The sequence below is a fragment of the Xenopus laevis genome, chromosome 9_10L (genome assembly GCF_017654675.1).
Source record: "Xenopus laevis strain J_2021 chromosome 9_10L, Xenopus_laevis_v10.1, whole genome shotgun sequence".
NCBI classification, from domain to species: domain Eukaryota; kingdom Metazoa; phylum Chordata; class Amphibia; order Anura; family Pipidae; genus Xenopus; species Xenopus laevis.
This window is the reverse complement of record NC_054387.1, coordinates 57,698,243-57,717,490: the sequence shown is the minus strand read 5'-3', so window position 1 is coordinate 57,717,490 and position 19,248 is coordinate 57,698,243. Positions and strand designations below refer to the sequence as shown.

Sequence of the window (19,248 nt, the reverse complement as noted above, 5' to 3'; positions counted from 1 at the left end):
GTTCACTTCTCCACAAGCCCCACTGTCTTCTAGCTCTGAACCTGGAAGTCTATGGCCTATTATAACCATATCAATGCCACTTGGTGCTGGAAGTAAGGGGCTGGCATGGAAAGGCGCACAAGCCAACAGTGAACTTAGCTTTCATTTAAGCAGAATATTATTAATTATTAATATTAATTATATTAATTATTAATACTAATATATGTATTACCAAAATTGGTGCCGTTTCCCTGTGCATCCCCCCAAAATTACTACAGTGATTTTAGGGTGTAGAAAAAAACTCTGTATAGCTCATGAAACCATGCGCCCAGTGAAAATTTATTTTACATATTTAAAATAGTACATGGAAATGATTTGTTACAATACAGGTACAATGCTGCACATTGCGACTAGCATCATATTGCACAATCTGACTCTGACTCGCATTTCTCTTTTTTTTTAAACTCTTTTCGTCTTTATATAGTGCAAAATACTTTATACAGGAATGTACTGGTTAGGGGCAGGGCTCGTAAGAACCAAAATATTTTTTTTAACAATTTTAACCGTGAACATATAATTATATTTATATATATATATATATTAAAATAACTGAAATAAAGTCAAATTAAAATTATTACAGGCTGTACATAAATATTGCCATAGACAACATGAAATTTATCCTCTTTGAGGAGCTCAGGCCGAGTCCAACACAATATCATCCCAATATACAGATAAGGTAGCTTGGTGCTACAGTCCAGTCCAAATTAGTTCCGTGTCGGCACACAGAACTGGTAAAATCACCATTAAAATCTGTACAACTATTAACAAATGTGTCCCGCACGCTGGCATGGGGCGCGCTTTCACATTGTACACTAAAAAAAATCCATTTACTGCGTCCCGGCGCCACTTACTTGATGGATCTGTCGCTATTTTCTAAGGAAGGTTTAGAAATATGGCCCAAGACTGATCCCGGAATCCAGCCTTCTGCTGCAGGGGAATGGTTGTTGGACGGTCGGAATACCAGGAACATGTTCTGCTGATTGATGGCTAGAATCTGTACAATCTCCCCATGGTACACGCAGATCTCATTTTCCTTTAGTGCATAGTAATCCTGGACAACCACCATGGAATTCGTCCCGTTACATCCACCCAGATCACTCTGCAGGGAACAGAGACAAAGTCAATGTGCGTGGCAAGTTGGCAAAGGAATTTACATTCATACTGGTACCCTAGTGACATGTTATATAGATCAGAACATATGCAACAAATTGGGGATTGGGAAAGGGGCAAAGAGTTTCAGTTGAAGGAAAGAAGAGCAGGTATAATACAGCAAGATGGAGAAAACAGTAGGGCAAGATGAGGACAGTAGGACAAGATGGGGTCAGTAGGACAAGAACAAAGTATGGCAAGATGGAGATAGTAGTGGAAGAAGAGATGCAGGGAAACATGGAGACAGTAGGAAAGGACAGAAGGGAAAGATGAGGCAGTAGTGGAAGATGAAGACAGCACTGAAAGATGGAGAGAGTAGTGAAAGATGGAGAGAGTAGTGAAAGATGGAGACAAAAATGAAACATGGAGACAGGAGGGCAATATAGAAACAGTAGGACAAGATGGTGACAGATGGACAAGATGGAGACAGTAGGGCAAGATGAAGAAAGTATGACAAGATGGAGACAGTAGTGGAAGAAGAGGAAGAGTAGCAGGGAAAGATGGAGACAGTAGGAAAGGAGATTAGGGAAAGATGGAGGCAGTAGTGGAAGACAGAGACAGTATTGAAAGATGGAGAGAGTAGTGGAATATGGAGACAACAGGCAAGATGGAGACAGTAAACCAATACAGCAAATGTAGGGCAAGATGGAAACATTAACACTGTATATCTGTGCTTTTAGCTGTTGTTGAAGCATAGCTCCTAGCACTCATCAAAGGCTGAAGGCTCTCAGTGTAATGCTGGGAGCTGTCATTCAAGCTAAAGAACTGTAGGTTGGATAATCTTATTGAATATAAATATTTTGGTCTGGGCTCACCACACCTAAAGATGTCTCTGAACACAATGCAGTGCAGAGAGGTCGGAGCAACCAAAATACCATATTTATAGTCAACTCTCTTTGAATGAAGTTGTGGGCCCAAGTATGTTAGTGCCACTAGGAATCAGTTGGAGAAGCTTTGGCCACGATTGGCCAAGATCAAGATGCAGAGAGACTAAGAGCTCCATACTTGTTCTGGCTCCACACTCCTGCCTGACTATGGAAATGAGGGAAGCCCATGGACAGGAAGTATAGATTATTAGGCCCCACCCCCCTGCCCAACCAAGAGGAAGAGAGCAGCCCAGCAGTAAGAGACAGAAGGAAAGTCAGAAGAGTGAGCTCAGCACAACACAACAGATACAGCTCAGCAGAGTATAGAGATTACCTGGTTTGGCTCACATTTCTCCACACTCGGGTACAGTTCATACCCAGTGCTGCCGTTAGAGGTAGGTATTTTCCGTGCTGGTAGGGACTGGTTACGCATTGGGATGGCAACATCTTTTTCAGACCCTACATATGTGGAGGAGAGAGGCCTGATGGTGGGGGATGGCCCGCGGCCTATTTGAGGCTTGTTCATGGCTGCGTTGCTCTCCTTCCGCTGGTATTCTATTGGGGATTGGAGGGCTGGTGCAGAGAGAGGAAAAATATGCCACATGAAACACTTGCACATCAGTAGTCACAGACTCTCTTAAAACAGTGCAGGCACTTAATCTATATAAGAAGTTGGTATAACAATATCCAAACTGATTGTGCCCTCTGGCCTTGCACATGGATTGCATGGATCCCTACAAGTATGCAGCACCATGCTATGTGTCATTGGTACAGTCCCAGTGATATAATATCAGCTGTAATGCTGCCTAATGGGATATTCACTAGCAGGTTAATTGTGTGCCATTTTAGTATTTCTGAACCAGCTCGTGTTGGTGCTTAGAGCATCCAGTGAGGAATTGCAGTTGAACTGAGTGGGTGCAGGGAGTAATTGGTACAGATTTATGGCACACCTGGTGTATTTGCCACCAGTACTACAATGCATGACAACATCGCAAGGGGACAATGCAGAAATGCTTCCCATCCAGTGAACAGGAGTTGGCCCGAGTTGATTTGGGCGGTTTTCCACCAGCCAACATACAGTACATTGCCAGAGAAAATGTCCCGTGTGCCTCCAGCCTTGGCATCTAGTGCAATAGCTGGCAATACAACTCATGCCATTGGTGCATGCTGCACATTGAGTATATTCAGTGATCTATATGGGTGCAACCATAACATATCTGCATAGGGTTCCACCCCGCATTCACATGGACATTTACATGGACCCAAACCTTTTTTGAATTTAGAGGTATTAAAGAGACTTACTGGGAGGGAGGGAGAAGTGAAGGCATGAAAGGGAGAAAAGCACAAAGTTAAAAAGGTGGGAGAGAAAAACACAAAGGAAAATGCAGGCAAAGGGTTAAATACATTTTATCCATCACCAATTCTATACCTTAAAGGGGAATATTTATTGGTTTGTACAACAAGATATTGGGTACGATGGGCACAATACAACATTCCTTCTTTATACTTGAGATACTGCCCATGGGCCCCAGACTTTGTCAAATTTGTCTGGACAGCCTCAACTCAAATAGGTCAGCTTATATAGTGCAAAAGTGGGAGGGCCTCATTTATCAAAGATTTCCATCTTTTCAGGGTAGGTGGGTTGGGTAGGACAGAATTATGGTTTTTGTAGCATAGAAGTACAAAAGTCTCAATAGTCCAAATTATCCAGAAATCCTTTATACATAAAGCTCTGAATTACGGACAGGCCATCTCCCACACACTCCATTATAATCAAACTATTTCCTTTTTCTCTGTAATAATAAAACAGTACCTTGTACTTGATCTAAACTAAGATACAATTCATCCTTACTGGATGCAAAACAATCCTATTGGGTTTATTTTAAAGGGATACTGTCATGGGAAAACATGTTTTTTTCAAAACGCATCAGTTAATAGTGCTGCTCCAGCAGATTTCTGCACTGAAATCCATTTCTCAAAAGAGCAAACAGATTTTTTTAAAATTCAATTTTGAAATCTGACATGGGGCTAGACATTTTGTCAATTTCCCAGCTGCCCCTGGTCATGTGACTTGTGCCTGCTGTTTTTCCTTCTCAATGTAACTGAATGTGTCTCAGTGGGACATGGGTTTTTACTATTGAGTGTTGTTCTTAGATCTACCAGGCAGCTGTTATCTTGTGTTAGGGAGCTGCTATCTGGTTACCTTCCCATTGTTCTTTTATTTGGCTGCTGGGGGGGAAAGGGGAGGGGGGTGATATCACTCCTTGCAGTACAGCAGTAAAGAGTGATTGAAGTTTATCAGAGCATCAGATCACAAGTCACATGACCAGGGGCAGCTGGGAAATTGTCTAGCCCCATGTCAGATTTCAAAATTGAATATAAAAAAATCTGTTTGCTCTTTTGAGAAATGGATTGCAGTGCAGAGTTTTGCTGCAGCAGCACTATTAACTGATTCATTTTGAAAAAAATTAGTTTTTTACATGACAGTATCCCTTTAATATTTACATTTGTTTGAAGTGGACTTAAGGTATGAAGATCTAAATTAGCGAAAAATCCCTTTTTCAGAAAACCCAAGGTATGAGCATTCTGGATAACAGGTCCCAAACTTGTGTTAAAGGCTACCATAGGTCTTCCTCTAGTGCCCCTAAAGGCATGTCATAGAAGAAACAAAAGGCAGGAGGAAGCCTCAACACTTTTTTTTTGCAAAACAGTACTAAAAGTATTTAGTAGAGAGAGCCAGCACTCCTTCATAGGAACAGAGACAATGCCCCAGCAAACAGTGACTTTCAGTGTAGGCATGACAACTGGAGAGCCACAAAATGGCCATATCACACATGAACACCTATACAATGCCTGTGTAGTCCTCATGCTGTGTCACCTCAACACCCATTATGGTTTAGTGTAATTGGCATTGACCCTGGGCACATTTATTTTCCAAGGTACAAAGCCCTTATTTTCCGTACACCGTTCTTTCTAGGTTGCTCTCTTTCCTGTGGTCAGGCAAGCGGTGGGTGTGGGCCGCGCCACATAATATCGCTGAGGCTTTCACTGATTTCTGTAGCTTACAAAAAGTTGTTTGCCACTAGATGGCGTTCATGTTCCTTTACAATTTGACACTATTTCCATTGTCCGTTCAGATACAATAATAATACAATAAAATACAATACAATAATAAACCAATAACAAACATTGTCTGTTCTTTGAGTCATGCACAAGCCCTGTACTGACCATGGAAAATAGAGCAGCCCAGAAACAGGCGCGGTTTAGACTGTATTTACCTACCCAGGGGTAGTTTCTTACAGGAGGTAATGCTTATGTACCCAACTCTTACCTATAACCTACCCTCTTCCACTCTACACTCACCACACTACTGCTGTAGCCTCCACCCTTCTCTTACAAATAAAGAGCACCCAGCTCTCCCACTCTTACTCTGGCCCCACCATGTCTCACCGTTGAGAAAGTCCCTCTGGGTCTCCAGCACTTGGTTGATGTCCTGCACCCAGGCCTGTTTAATGTCAGCATCGGTTGCATGCAGGATCACTCGCTCTGATGTCTCCCGGCTCCTTATGGCAAACTTGCGTGGGTCGTTATCAATGTTCTCCTCTAAGATGAGATAATTCATCTGCAGGGGAAAAGGAAACCACAGTCACACCCCACACCGACCTTTGAATCTGATGGCATTCTCAGTAGAACCAGGCAAGAACTACTATTATCCTGAAGGTTCACAGGTGATACTTCCCAGGCCTGTTTTACCAGTCCAAGTTCTTCCTGCAGTTTATTCAGACAAGGGCAGAAGTAAAACCTTCATATCGGAGAGGGCAAGGTGCAAACTGTCACCCCCAAAACTAAAGACCACCGTCTACAAAATGCCAAGTTCTTACTTAAGTACAACTCCTAGCACCCAGCGACAAGCAAAGGGCCCAAATTCCTCACCTTTATGCCCCTTTTGAACATGTAACCCGGCGTGGAGGAACCTTTCTGTAGGAGCTCGCTGAAGATAACTATTTGTTCAAATAGGAAAACCCGCCTTTCCTTCGTTCGAGACTGGACTCCAGATTCTTGCTCAATCACATAGAAGGTGTCCTGCTGTAGGAGCTTCCCCTGGGCTGTCAACTTCCCCTGGGGACAGAGAATGAAAGGAGGTTACCCTGGTCGTTACCATATATTGATGGGTTTGAGAGCAGAGGTTTCTTGTGATTCTGGGACCAATTCCACCAGCATCTACCTGCCCCCTTCTGTCCCCCAAAATACTATGCAGCAATTTATATGAGTCCACCAACACATTTCTGCTCCTGGTACTTACCCAGGTACCTCAGGCAGGTGCAAATAAACAGGTAACATTGCCTTGTAAGAGGCTAGCCGAGTGTTGTATGGAAATGTGATTGTGTACTGTGTGAAATGTAAAGATTGAGAAATGTTGTATTGTGGAAAATTATCTGTAAATGGAAGTGTAATTTGTGAGTGTCACCACAAGGGGGTAGTAGAGTTTAACTTTATTAAGTTGCAGTTCCTGGCCACTAGGGGGAGTTAGAAAGGGAAAAAAGGTATTTAGGTGGATGACACATAGGAGGCGGGGTTCTTTCCACTCTGGATGTAGATAGAGACAGGGCTCTGAGTGTGAAGTACTAGGTACTTCAGCTAGTTTAGGAAATAACTAGCACGGGTAGCTGAGACCCCAACGAGGAGGTAGAGGCCTAAGAGCCGAGGCTAAGCCAGTGAGGGCAGAAGTGATAGTGAGGCAAAAGGTATCCTGAAGGAGGGGCAAGAAATTCCTACCCGTAGTAGGACAGGGGGCTTAGCGTATACACCGGGCTGTCAGGACCAAGAGGTGGTGAGTGACCCTGGAAAGGGATGTATCTGTGAAGCCTCAGATGGGGTATCTGAATGCTGGAGAATGTATGGAACAGAACCAAATGAATTTATGTGAGTGCCATAATAAATATTTCTTTCATTGGACCAGCAGTGTTGGACTCTCTATCCTTCCAGAAGGTAATCTGGTAAATACCGTTACAACCTGTTGTTGTAAGGGTATTTACCAGATGGAGGGTCCCAGCAAGGCAGAAAGGATGGGACCCCTATCTCATTAGGAGTAATTATAACTCCCAGCATTCCACCAAAAATTAACATGAAGGTAAGTACGGCAGCCGTCTCTTGTGTCCCATTTAGGAGCAGATAAGCTCTGAGACCTGGCCCCAATGCTGGTAGCACCAGGCACCTCCGGCAGAAGGACCATCAGCCACCTGGAACATGAGCCAACCTTCCTGTGTGTAATAACCAGCAGGTGCTAATGTGCAAATAATTCTGGTTAAATATTAAGCTCATTTGTGCCCATTAAGCCTCATATACTTTACATCTTTCTGTATTTATACTCCTATTTCTGATAAGGAGATTAAAAGGAAAATTGCACTTAAAAAATATATATTTCATATTACACAGACAGGGATGTTCTATGAATCTGCAATGCACTTTTTTGTTGTTTTTTGTCTATAATATATTATTTTGCCCGGCAGTTACAGTTGGGACTAAACATAAAAGAGACTGAATTAAAGGATAATATCCGTTTGATAATTGATTTCTGGTTTCTACTAGGGATGCACCGAATCCACTATTTTGGATTCGGCCGAACCCCCGAATCCTTTGTGAATGATTTGGGTGAATATCGAACCGAATTCAGACAGTAATTTGCATATGCAAATTAGGGGTTGGAAGGGGAAAACATTCTTTACTTCCTTGTTTTCTGGCAAAAAGTCACACAATTTATTCGGTTCGGCTGGGCAGTAGGATTCGGCCAAATCCGAATCCTGCTGAAAAAGGCAGAATCCTGGCCGAATCGCGAACCGAATCCTGGATTCGGTGCATTTCTAGTTTCTACAGAGGAATGTTTTAAGCAATGCAGAATTGGAAGGTAGATATTTAAAAACAAAATAAATATAGCCGTATTTCCAAGTTGCTTACATTCTCTGAAGGAAACTAGTGCAGCTGCCCCTACATTGAACCCCCAGAAGACCAGCTCTGATGACAACCAGGGGCAGAGTGAATGCTGGGGTCTCTGTGCCATGAAATGCTGGGGTCTCTGTGCCATGAAATGCTGGGGTCACTGTACCAAGAAATGCTGGGGTTTCTGTGCCATGAAAAGCTAGGGTCACTGTATCATGCAATGCTGGGGTATCTGTACCATGAAATGCTGGGGTCACTGTACCAAGAAACAGGCTGCTGGCCGCATTTGATCTTTGGACTGAGCGGGAGATTTGGCAGTTTGAATCTCCTGACTGCATATAGTCCCAAGCGATGGCAACCGAGGAACTAGCAATGGAGGTGAGCAGTGGGGCTGCGCAAGATGAGCAAGTCAGGTATGGGGGAGCAAGTCGAGAGTAGGTCGGGTGCAGGGGGGGAGAGGGTCGGGTGCAGGGGGAGAGGGTCGGGTGCGAGTGGAGTGTGGGGGTGGAGCTGGTTGAGTGGCCTATGGGCGCACAGTTTATAAATCTGGCCCTGCCAAGAAATGCTGGGGTCACTGTACCATTAAATGCTGGGGTCACTGTGCTATGAACTGTAGAGCAACAGTCATGAAATGAATGGGTCACTGTTCCAGCAGCTATTTATGACACCGTGGCCCCTAGGGGGCAATCACTTAATTTCTCCTCCCGCCATTTGTCTCTGTTATGATTGATAAAGCAGTGGGATATTGGTACCTGAATTCTTAGACCCCATAATAATTCACAGTGCATATTTTTCCATGGTCGACAATGTGCGCAGCACGTTTTTGGGTTAGGAGAAAGTGGTGCATAATTACCTCGAATCCCTGCAGGCGGCCCAGGTTCATCATGTCGTTGCAGCGTTTTGGTACAAGGCACATTAATTCCACGGCTTTCTGTGACACAACAACACGATACAACACGTCAGATAATCCAGGGATTGTTTTGGGGTCTTGGAAGGGGGGGGGGTTGATATTATCATTATACTCTTTATAGAAATGTGGTTTGTGTAACTGGCTCAAATCTGGCGATTCCATGAAGGACCTGTAATTAGGCAAATCCAACCCAGCTGCTGTGGGTTTGTGTAGCACCAAGTGCTTTATTTGTCTTATAAATAGAGCCCAGTGACCTAAGAATATGCTATGCCACGTTCTGCCCGTACCCAGCCATGCCCATCTGGGTAAATAAAGTTCTAAGTGGTTTCTACCAAAATAGCAACCACTGGTCATCTGAGAACATTCACCCTGAGGGCATTAACCCTGTACAGTGACTGATACAAATAAAGGCAAAGACATTTTGCATTTCACACCGAAATTCGCTTGCTGTTAAAAAGGCAAGTGGAGCAGCGGAATTATTCTCCTGCGGAGGATCCACTTTCATAAGGATCATAAGGCCCTAATAATTGAATCAAATCTTTGTACCTTTACTTGTATGGTATACTGTTTCTCTGTACTTCCTGCTCCTGGGCTGCTCTCTTTCCCATGATCATATGGGAGTAGGCCCTGGGTAAATGAACCAGAACTGTGTACCTGGGTAAATTCTGGGAGGGATTGGATTCACTTAAAAAGGGGGTTCCTGCCTGACCATGGGATAGAGAGCAACCCAGGAACACCAGATAATGAGAATTTTATTCCCTGCTAAGATCATTATCCACTTGCTGATGTACATATCAATAAAAAATACATTGGAATAAAAAGTATTATTTGGATTATTTTACTCTGCGCAGAAGGAGGAGTCTAACTCGAGAGCAGCATATTTGCACAGGAGAGGAAACACCCAAACAGGGCACAAGTACAACAACTGATTAGAGTCAGGAGATAAGGCACAGAACAGCTATAACAAGCAAATGAGATGGTAATTAATAAGCAAAACCATATTATAATATGCACAGCTCTCACTACTACAGCCGAGAGATGAGCCAAATCTAAAGCTTCGCCACCCAAAACCTATATTCAAGTGCAGCTAGGGAGAGGAAGAATATCACTTTAAATCTAGGCACCCATGATGCATGTCTGTCTCACAACCACCCCTGTGCATGCTGCAGACTATGCTGGTGTTTATGCAACTGGAGTCATTACTAATAAATGGGAACTCCACCAAAACATTTATTGTTATTTTGAACAATGAAATTGTAATTCTAAGCAATGTCCCAATATACACTAATTATATAGTTATGTGTATATATAATTGCTATTAAAAGCTGTGCCTACTCTCTCCACTGCTGCTTCTGACTCCTGAAACAGTGCAGCTCAAGACAGCCAATTAATGAGCAATTTCTCAAAGTTAAAGAAGGTTTAGCTCCAAGACCAACCCAGTGCCTCTGGTTCGGAGATCCAAACAAGTTAGAAATTTAACTTTACAAAATGCTTTAATACAAGGAATAAAATGTTATGTCTTTATTTAACCTAATTTCAACCATATCCATGGGAATGCTGTACCTCGATTTCCGAACACTCCAAACCAGCCTTCTGACTGTACTTAAGGAAGTCCTGAAACACCAATGAAAGGCAAGAGTTAAACATCAGCTAATGGGGCGGGGGGGGGAGTAGGAAGTCTGTGACTCAAGCAGTGGGTGGGACTAGAGTACTCTGATGGAAGTTTACAAGGGGCAAGTCAAGAACACTTGTACTGCTTACCTTTAGCAGGAGTTGGTACTTGGTTATCCTTTGGATTGGCTTGATAAGAAAAGCACTAACAGTAAATCTCGAGTTCACTTCCTGCATGAGATCCTGGAAAAGGCAGGAAGAACATCAGTACTAGGCCTTTAACTCTTCTTTCCTGAACCATTCCTACCATAATAGCCAGTCAAATTCTGCTCTGGTGCCATCACTACTCTTACCAGATACTTCCAGCAGGTACCTTTTCAAGGGGCAGTTGACATTTGAATTAACTTTTAGTATGTTATTGAATGGCTAATGCTAAGCAACTTTTCAGTTGGTCTTCATTTTTTTCATTTTTATAGTTTTTGAATTGTTTGCCTTTTTCTTCTGACTCGTTGCAGCTTTCAAATGGGGGTAAGTTGCACCCTAGCAACCAGATTGCTAAAATTGCAAACCGCAGAGTTACTGAATAAAAAGCTAAATAACTCAATAAAAAATTAAAACCAATTGCAAATTGTCTGAGAATATCACTCCCAACATTATACTAAAAGTTAACCCAAAGGCAAACAACACCTTTAATATAATGCTTTTATTCCTATCCAGAGTCTGTCCATGCCATGAAGCATGACAGTACTGTTAGTTTCTTTTAGGGGTTTTTTTTTTTTAAACCCCACTTACAGGGGAACACACTGAGCACTATGGGCAGATTAACAGACTGTGCAGGGAAATAAACTGGGGTGTGTGGTATAAAACTAGTAGGATTACTGCAAAGAAAAGAGAAATGACTTTCCTTACCTCAAAGAAGGAGTCATATTCAGCAACCACAAACTCCGAGCGAGGTTTGTTTTGGCAATAAACCACATACATGTGCAGTTTCCTCTCCTAAACAAGAACACAAGCATCAATTGGGTGTTTCTCTGATATTAGCTTAGATGGAGCTGCTATGTGGGCAATCAACTCAAGGGAGAAGCCAGGAGGTACGAGGGTAGAAACAGGGAATTAGCCAGAGCAGTTTAGGTAGATAGGGGAAGGGGCAGACTAGATGGGACAGACACAAGCTCGTATTGGGGGGGGATACGCCTGAGGTCTTTAGGTAAAAAGGGGAAGGGGCAGACTAGATGGGACAGACATAAGGCCATACTGAGAAGATAAGTCTGAGGTCTTTAGGTAGATAGGAGAAAGGACAGACTAGATGGGACAGACATAAAGCTGTATGGGAAAGGAATACGTTTGAGTTTGTTAGGTAGATAGGGAAGGGGCAGCGTAAATATGACAGGTGTGAGATTCATTTTTCCTGGGTGAAACACAAAAAATAGTCCATAAAAGGGGAAACCATATAAACAATAAACATATAAAAAACAACAAATAGCATTGTGATTGGAAATACTCACATGCTTTATAAATAACTGTGCCAACCTTTCTGGCTCCAGAAGGCATTTTTCAAGTTCTCCCATGTAAAAGCTGTAAAATAAAAATCAGCAACTTTCTATTACAGACCTGGGATAGAATGAGGTATTAAGTGCCATAGGGTAGGCACAGTGGGTAAAGGTGGCCCTAGACGCACAGATAATATTGTATGAAACAAATTTTCATATGATATTCGGTGCGTGTATGGTGGGAAAAGAGCCAACCGATGTCGACAGAAGACTTGAATATCGGTTGGCTCATCGATCGGGCTGGACAGAAAATTTTGATTGGGCGCCTTTGAAGGCATCCAAACATCGTCCATTGTTAGTGCTGAATCGTCAGATACAGGTAGAATTCTATTGCTTCTACCTGTATATCTACCTGTATATCTGACGATTCAGCTCTACACCTGTGTATTGAAACGAATGATCTTTCTTGGAAAGATCTTTTATGGCCACCTTTGATAGGATTTATTGCTCTTGCTATAATCATGCCTCCAGCAGACTACCCCACTGATCTCAGTTGTCAGTTCCACTCATGAGCTAAGGGGGTCCAGTCTGAAGGCCAGTTAGGGTGAGATTTGGAGTGAGTGCTAATTTCTGCCCTGGGTACCCCTGGAACTATTGCAGGGTGAGTGTTATCCAGTGTTTCTATATATCTGTAACCTTGTTTTGAGCTAAGGGGGCCCAGTCTGAAGGCCAGTTAGGGTGAGATTTTGAGTCCTTATTTGTGCCCTGGGTACCCCTGGAACTATAGCAGGGTGATTGATGGCATGTGCTTAGTGGGAAATATTATTACTTGAGACGGGGGTTGAGTTGGTTAAGGAATTTATATAACAAAAATATTTTGATGACATTTTCTAATTTGAGATTTTTGTTGGCAGTTTCTTGTTGGATGAGATAAAAAGAAAGTCTGCGGTTAGAGCGCGTGACGTTCCAGTCATATCTAGGATACTGGGGAGGTGGCTGCAGGGGGGCAGCACACAGCACAGAAGGCTCTGGGAGGACGAGGTGATAATCTCTTTGAATTAATAGATGTTGAAATTCAGGATCGGGAGGAACAGACGCTGATTGTTCTCTGGAGCCAGTGAGAAGGATATTAGAGAGGAATATGAAAAGAGGCATTTATTTTTTAACCCCTTCCCTGACCACGTTAACCCTTACAGAACCACAATGTGTGCTTGTGCCCTGCCCTCCCAGCTTGTGTTTGCAGGGACATTTGGGAAATTACTAATGATAACAATTCTTTGAGGGTGGAGATGGCACGTTTGGATTTTGCACAATGGAACCAGTCAGCCAAGATTGGTTGATGGCCAGAAAATTCTGCAAATGGGTCCAACAGTCTTTGGGTGTTAGAGATTTAACTTCAAAAACAGCTTTAAGGCTAAATAAACTGGAGATGAAAAACTATATTACAGCTCATTTCAATACCTTTTGCATGGCTGCCCAGAAAACAGTGTAGTCTGTACTTACAGACACTGTTAGTTTTGCCACAAGATTTTAAGATGTGTCCAGATTTAACAGGAATTACTGACAACACTACTCAACACTCCGTGTGACAATGAAACTTATTATAGTTGTGCCCAAAAAAGATGTGACCCTGAGAGAGGGCAAAAAGGTACACGGGGACAAATCTCTATGAAATTGTCTCATGGTTTCCCCACACTCACTCCTTGTGCCAATCATAGATCTGGTGAATGTTGCCAAATACGATCTTGTCTTTTCCGTTCATATCATCTGGGGTCCCTCTCTCTTCTATCTTGGGAATGTACGTCTGTAAAGCAGAGAGAGAGATAGTGTGAGACGGACACACAGACCTAGCTGCATGCCAAGGCTCAGTCACTCATGTCAAATGGGATTCCCATGCCCAATTCCCAACTGGGGAAGCAGAGAGTAAAAAGGAGGGGCCTTCAGTTTGCCCATGTACCAGTTCAGGTCACTTACCTCTACCACAAACCCAAGATCCCTGACATAATCCTTCTCTGTCTGCACCAGTTCATTCAATACGAACCTGAGGATAGATATGCAAATGGGTCACAATGTGCTCTGAGTATATGTAGCACCAAGGTAGTTATATGCTGGGTGTGGTATTCAGGTGTTTGACACAGTTTATGGGTGCTGGTTTGTGGTTTATTGGCAGTGAAAGGGTTCTAGGCTGTTATATGTGGGTGTCAGAGGGGACAGAGCAGTATTAGGGCACCTGTTGGCAGTTTAAGGGTTCTGGGTTGAAGTATGGTAATATTTGGGCGACTCTGTACTTAAGCCAGAGGTGCTGCAGCAGCTGCACAGCCAAGAACAGAGGGCACACGCACAGCTCACAATGCTGCCAGTGTTTTACCCCAGTGATAACAGAAGAGCTTTATTATTTATCATCTAGAAGAAAAGTCCTATTGTTCACAGAGAGGCTGGAAACTCTGCAGGGAATAGAGGTAATTTACAGCACCACAAGTTCCTTATTTATGGCCCGCTAGTTGAAAGGGTAAGAAGAGATTTGGGTTTATAATGCAGGAGTCTGTCTGGTAACAGTAGGTAACCTAAAGGTAAGAGGTAGGTGGTAAATAATGGGAGCAAGGAATTACTAAGTAAGTGTTATATTGCTGGTTTCTATCAGCCAATCAATCAGTTTTGCCCTGCAGTAACCAACAGCTGTTATTAGATAGAAACAGTCCCTGTAGGGGTGAGACAGCATGAACCATTTGGTTGCGCCAAGAGACAATGTAGTGGGTCAGGCAATAAGGAAAAGTATACAGAGTAAATTTGGAAACAGAATATTTAACATACAATGCAAATTAAATAAAACCTATGTATAAATATGTGGGCCTTTTATGGTAATCTGATTATCTGTTGGGGAAACTTACATCCTGCCCCTGAGTGCTTTGGCTTTTTGCTCCTCTTCATGGTTCCTGGGAGCCGGCGAGGGGGCCAATCCCTCATTCACATAGCCTTCATTTATGTTCTGTGGGCCACGGTAAGACCCTCCATCAATTGTCTGCAAAATTAAAAATAATGTTGGCCTTATGTTAGATGCAGCCGAAGAAATGATAATGAGCAGACATAGCTGTTCCTGCTGAATTGTGCTTAATACAGGGAAATGCCTAGGCTGCCATAGTTTTATGGAATCTCTCTGTACTGTCTATGAGCAAAATAAGGGGCTGTTCCTGCTGAATTGTGCCTATGCTGACATAGTGTTTTGGTATCTCTCTGTACAGGCTAAAAGCAAAGGATGTTCCTGCTTAATTGCACTAAATACTGGGAATACTGAATTTACTTTACCAGAATTTTCATAAAAACATTAACAGAAAGAAAACAAATCTGAATATGTCAAAAGAAGAAATTCTCCTAATATAGTTCTTATATTTTGAGATATTACTGGTTTATGTGCAATGATACATCATTTAACTGCACAGAGACAAGACACAGCAGGACACAGAATAGCAAGCAGATTAGTTCCGCCTGGTGCTAAAAGGGTTAATCCTTTGCCATTCCCAAAGCACTTACCATCTTGTTCCTGACCAAATTCTCTATGGCAGTGACCAGTTCAGCCGCACTGGGCACCTCAGCTGAGCTCTGCCGGACCACAAGCAAGGACTGGTAGGCCAGGGCACATAAAGGGAAAGCAGGTGAGCAGGAAGCACAGCAGAGAGAGGGCAAGAGACAGGAGGATTCAGTGGTGAAGGAGGGGCATTAGAGAAAAGAAATGAGGAAAAACAATTAGTGGGGAACAAATATTCAGCCTACAGGCAAGGAGCAAACTGTCAGCAGGGTTAGTGATGGGCACAGATTTGGGAAGAAGCGGAATGCGTGCAACAATGAATCTTAAATTTAACCCTTTCTGTGAAACAGATTCTACCGCAAAAGCAGATAATCAGAGAGAGAATTCTTGGGGCTACCATTAGAAAAGCTAATTGCTGGATGGCCCCCAAGGGTTACATCTGAAAAGTTTCCTCTTAGGTAGGTGATGGTGACCCCAGGTTAAGTATGGGCTACAGATAAAAGAACAAAAAGAGACCGCAACTGCTCACCGCTCTCCCCTCAAACCAGGTGCTCAGTCAAACAGTGTCCCCACTGTGAACGCTACAAGACTCGACAGGCAGACGGCACTTCTGAAAATGGGTTTATTGAAGTTACTGCTGTAAAAACCTAACGCGTTTCGGGAGTTATCCCTTAGTCATAGGTTCATAAGTATGGGCTACATCCCACTAGAAAGCAGATATAAGATGATTGTCCCTGTTAGTTGTGTATTGTAGATTTGGATGTCCTGTGGGAGGAGAGGTGCTGGTATCAGTATGACCCAGCGGATATCATTTCCACATTCCTTTGCAGTTTGCTCATAAACAATGGAAATAAGTTCCAGTAGCGAGTAATGCCCCATGCTGTGTAATTAATAAGGAGAGGACCAACTATAATTTAGACTTAATGATACTAAATTGTATCCGGTGACCCTCTGGAACAAGAAGAAAAGCAAAATGACCTGGGGTGGGGGGGCTGGAAATGATTAACAAATATTTTGTATTACAGGCATTAGTCCCCCTTTAGGAGGTCAAACAGGTTGCATCAAATTCAAGGGAAAGTGGGTGTATGATTTGATCCAGTGCATAAGACACTAAATTACCTGCACTCAGGTGATACTGGTGGAACAAAGACATTATTCTTGTTAGTTAATTAACCTGACTAATGTTTCTTGGATTTTAGGCACTTGGTACCTGCCAAGGAAAGTCCCAAAGGACTTTGTCAGGTTCATTTTGCTGAAGGGCAAATATAGCCCAGAAATAATGCTTTTAATCTACGATTCCAAGGTTATAATAATACATCTATATGACCTTGTCAATGAAGGAGACGGAACTGGCACCCTAACAGGCTGTATTCCTCAATGCATGAGGGGACTGAGGTTAAAGCCATGTGTGTTCAAATGTTTTGCTTTCTGGCCAGACTTGTCCCATTTCTGTTCTACTATGTAACTGAATGGCCACAGAATGTCAATTTTTCCTGGGCCCTGGTAAAGCTAGAGAGAACCCTGGCATAGGGTAGAATGGTTAGTTCTGTAGTAACTAGAGACCATGGCATAGACATTATTGATACTGGCACCCCCACACCATAGAGGTGCTGGCACCCTCCTTTGTCTCAACTAAACCGAGCAGGTCACTGTACAGATTTACATAATCTGTATTGTTCTGTTCCACAGTACAGCCAGAAAAGTACTGTTCCTAAATCCCAAGCAAATCCATTTAACTCAGCACTGAGAAAATCCCTTGGAAGGAAATGTAAAAGCTGCAGCTATTCTCTCTGAAGAGAACGGGTCTCAGAGCCCCAACGCAGCCCATAAAAGATCCACATTGGTTAAAGGTTAAATATATTATTTTGTAGAGGAGATTAAATACCAGCTGCCTTGGGGACAGAGGCAAAATCTGGATAAATGCTCATCAGAATAGCCCGATACTCAAGCAGTTCCGCCGAGGGCTAATCGTACATAAGGATTTTGGACTGAAACAGTTCTCTCTGAGAGGCAGTCAAGTTTATAGGTAGGCAGAGGGTATTGTTTGGTAACTTTGCTTAGTTTTATTGTATGGAAAAGTATCCTAGAAAGGGAAGGAGCAACCAATTCTGAAGAAGTATTTTAGGGTGAGCGGTAGATTAGCAGTGGGTTCTGCATTATGACTTACAGGACCGAGGACATTTCTGTACCCTCTGAGCAGGGATATGACTCAAGAGGCTGTTGGTATCATGAGGACAAACTGATAAGGTAGTTGGAGAAAAGTCATTACATAGAGCGAGGGAGTGTCTTACAATTACTCACATTCCTTCTGAGCCTTCCTGCCTTAGTTGCCGCAGAACAGCAGTTCTGCCATCACTGAATGGACAGCCTATGAGCTCCCAAATGATATGTAACACACTAAGTCCCATTTATCTAAGATGGGTTAAAGCACAAAGTCAGAGCTGGATAGTGAGGCGCCCCTAGGCCCACTGCCTCACCCCTGTCCCCTCCCCTTCATTTGTGCATATGCACAAATTTTTATCATCAGGTCGGGAACACTGGGGAAGAAATAGGTGCACTGTGCAGCCCAAGGTGAAGGCCGACAAGGTCTGGACTGGGAGTCAATTCTGGAGAGCTGAATATTACTCAAAACAAAACCATAATTGAGATGAATCTTGGGTCACTGCATGGAATTCCGGACACAATCTCTTTCCTACCCAAATTATCATTTTGAGACATTTCGCTAAATCACTTTAAATAAGGTCCTAGCGGGGCTGAACTTGTGTCTTTTTCAACCTAAGCTGCAGTGATGGCACCTAACTTTATGATATATGGATACAAACATAAACCAAATAATTCACCAATACACCCACAGCACATGCAGTCATATGTTACAGTAGGGGCGTCCTCATGTTGATCAGCATCTTCCTTCAACAAACTTTCCTTTCCTTTACCAAGAGCTGGCCTACTGAGTGTAGCAACAGCTATACATAACATCTGCTGGGTTGAGTCTTGGTACACAGTGATTATTAGATTTATAATGTGGCCTTCATACCTTGTCATCAGGAGTGGGGTCATTATCAAAGATCTTCATTGGTGGAGGGAGCGGTGTGTGGGATTCATCGTCAGCCTCCTCGTCCCATCCCTTCTTCCCCTTCTGAAACGTCAAAGAAATAGTCAATTTGGGGACAGCCCAAGTCACATCTGAGACACAGAGGTGAATAATGGAAACTGACACCCACCAGCTGGGACCCCACGACACAGACAGTAGAGCCAGACTTTCTCCAATGTCAGTGAAGTGTAACTTGCAATATGTTAAATAATCTAAGTTTTGGGAGGCTAAAATGTTTTGCTGTGGTGCCCAGTAGCTTCCAGTGATGTCACAGTAACAAACACAAGTGCATTAGATACAAAGTAATAATCTCAGTGACTCAGAGGAAGGAAGTTATCCTCATCTCCCCAGTACATGAAGGCATATAATAAGGAGAGGAACTCCCGGCTTCTCATTGGAGCCTGTCATTAACATTTTATTGTCCCTATTCACATGAACTCAGCTGTAGTTTCTGTGTGATAACCTCCTGACCAGCCTGGTATAGAGATATGAATAACCCTCATTGTCCTGTAGGAAATATCCTCCATCTGCCCCACCCCCATACTGTAACTCCCACTCTCCCCTCTGAGCCAACACATACACGGTCACTAGTCATGGAACAGAGCAGCTTTTCTATTTGACACAACTAGAAA

General features: G+C 43.0%; 1 protein-coding gene across 8 annotated transcripts in view; it reads right to left on the bottom strand.

Moving 5' to 3' along the window:
* kalrn.L (kalirin RhoGEF kinase L homeolog) overlaps nucleotides 1–19,248 on the bottom strand; it is a 172,859-nt gene that overhangs the window by 14,984 nt on the left and 138,627 nt on the right. For 4 of the 8 annotated variants that reach the window (XM_041575436.1, XM_041575438.1, XM_041575439.1 and 1 more), the window contains 14 exons: nucleotides 18,560–18,661; nucleotides 15,531–15,620; nucleotides 14,891–15,021; nucleotides 13,977–14,043; nucleotides 13,703–13,806; nucleotides 12,018–12,087; nucleotides 11,422–11,508; nucleotides 10,663–10,755; nucleotides 10,465–10,515; nucleotides 8,845–8,922; nucleotides 5,988–6,173; nucleotides 5,505–5,676; nucleotides 2,389–2,627; nucleotides 297–1,138 (listed from right to left, as the gene is read on the bottom strand). In XM_041575436.1, the coding sequence (XP_041431370.1) occupies nucleotides 887–1,138; nucleotides 2,389–2,627; nucleotides 5,505–5,676; nucleotides 5,988–6,173; nucleotides 8,845–8,922; nucleotides 10,465–10,515; nucleotides 10,663–10,755; nucleotides 11,422–11,508; nucleotides 12,018–12,087; nucleotides 13,703–13,806; nucleotides 13,977–14,043; nucleotides 14,891–15,021; nucleotides 15,531–15,620; nucleotides 18,560–18,661 (1,722 nt within the window). In that variant the 3' untranslated portion in view covers nucleotides 297–886. 8 annotated transcript variants of the gene reach the window in all.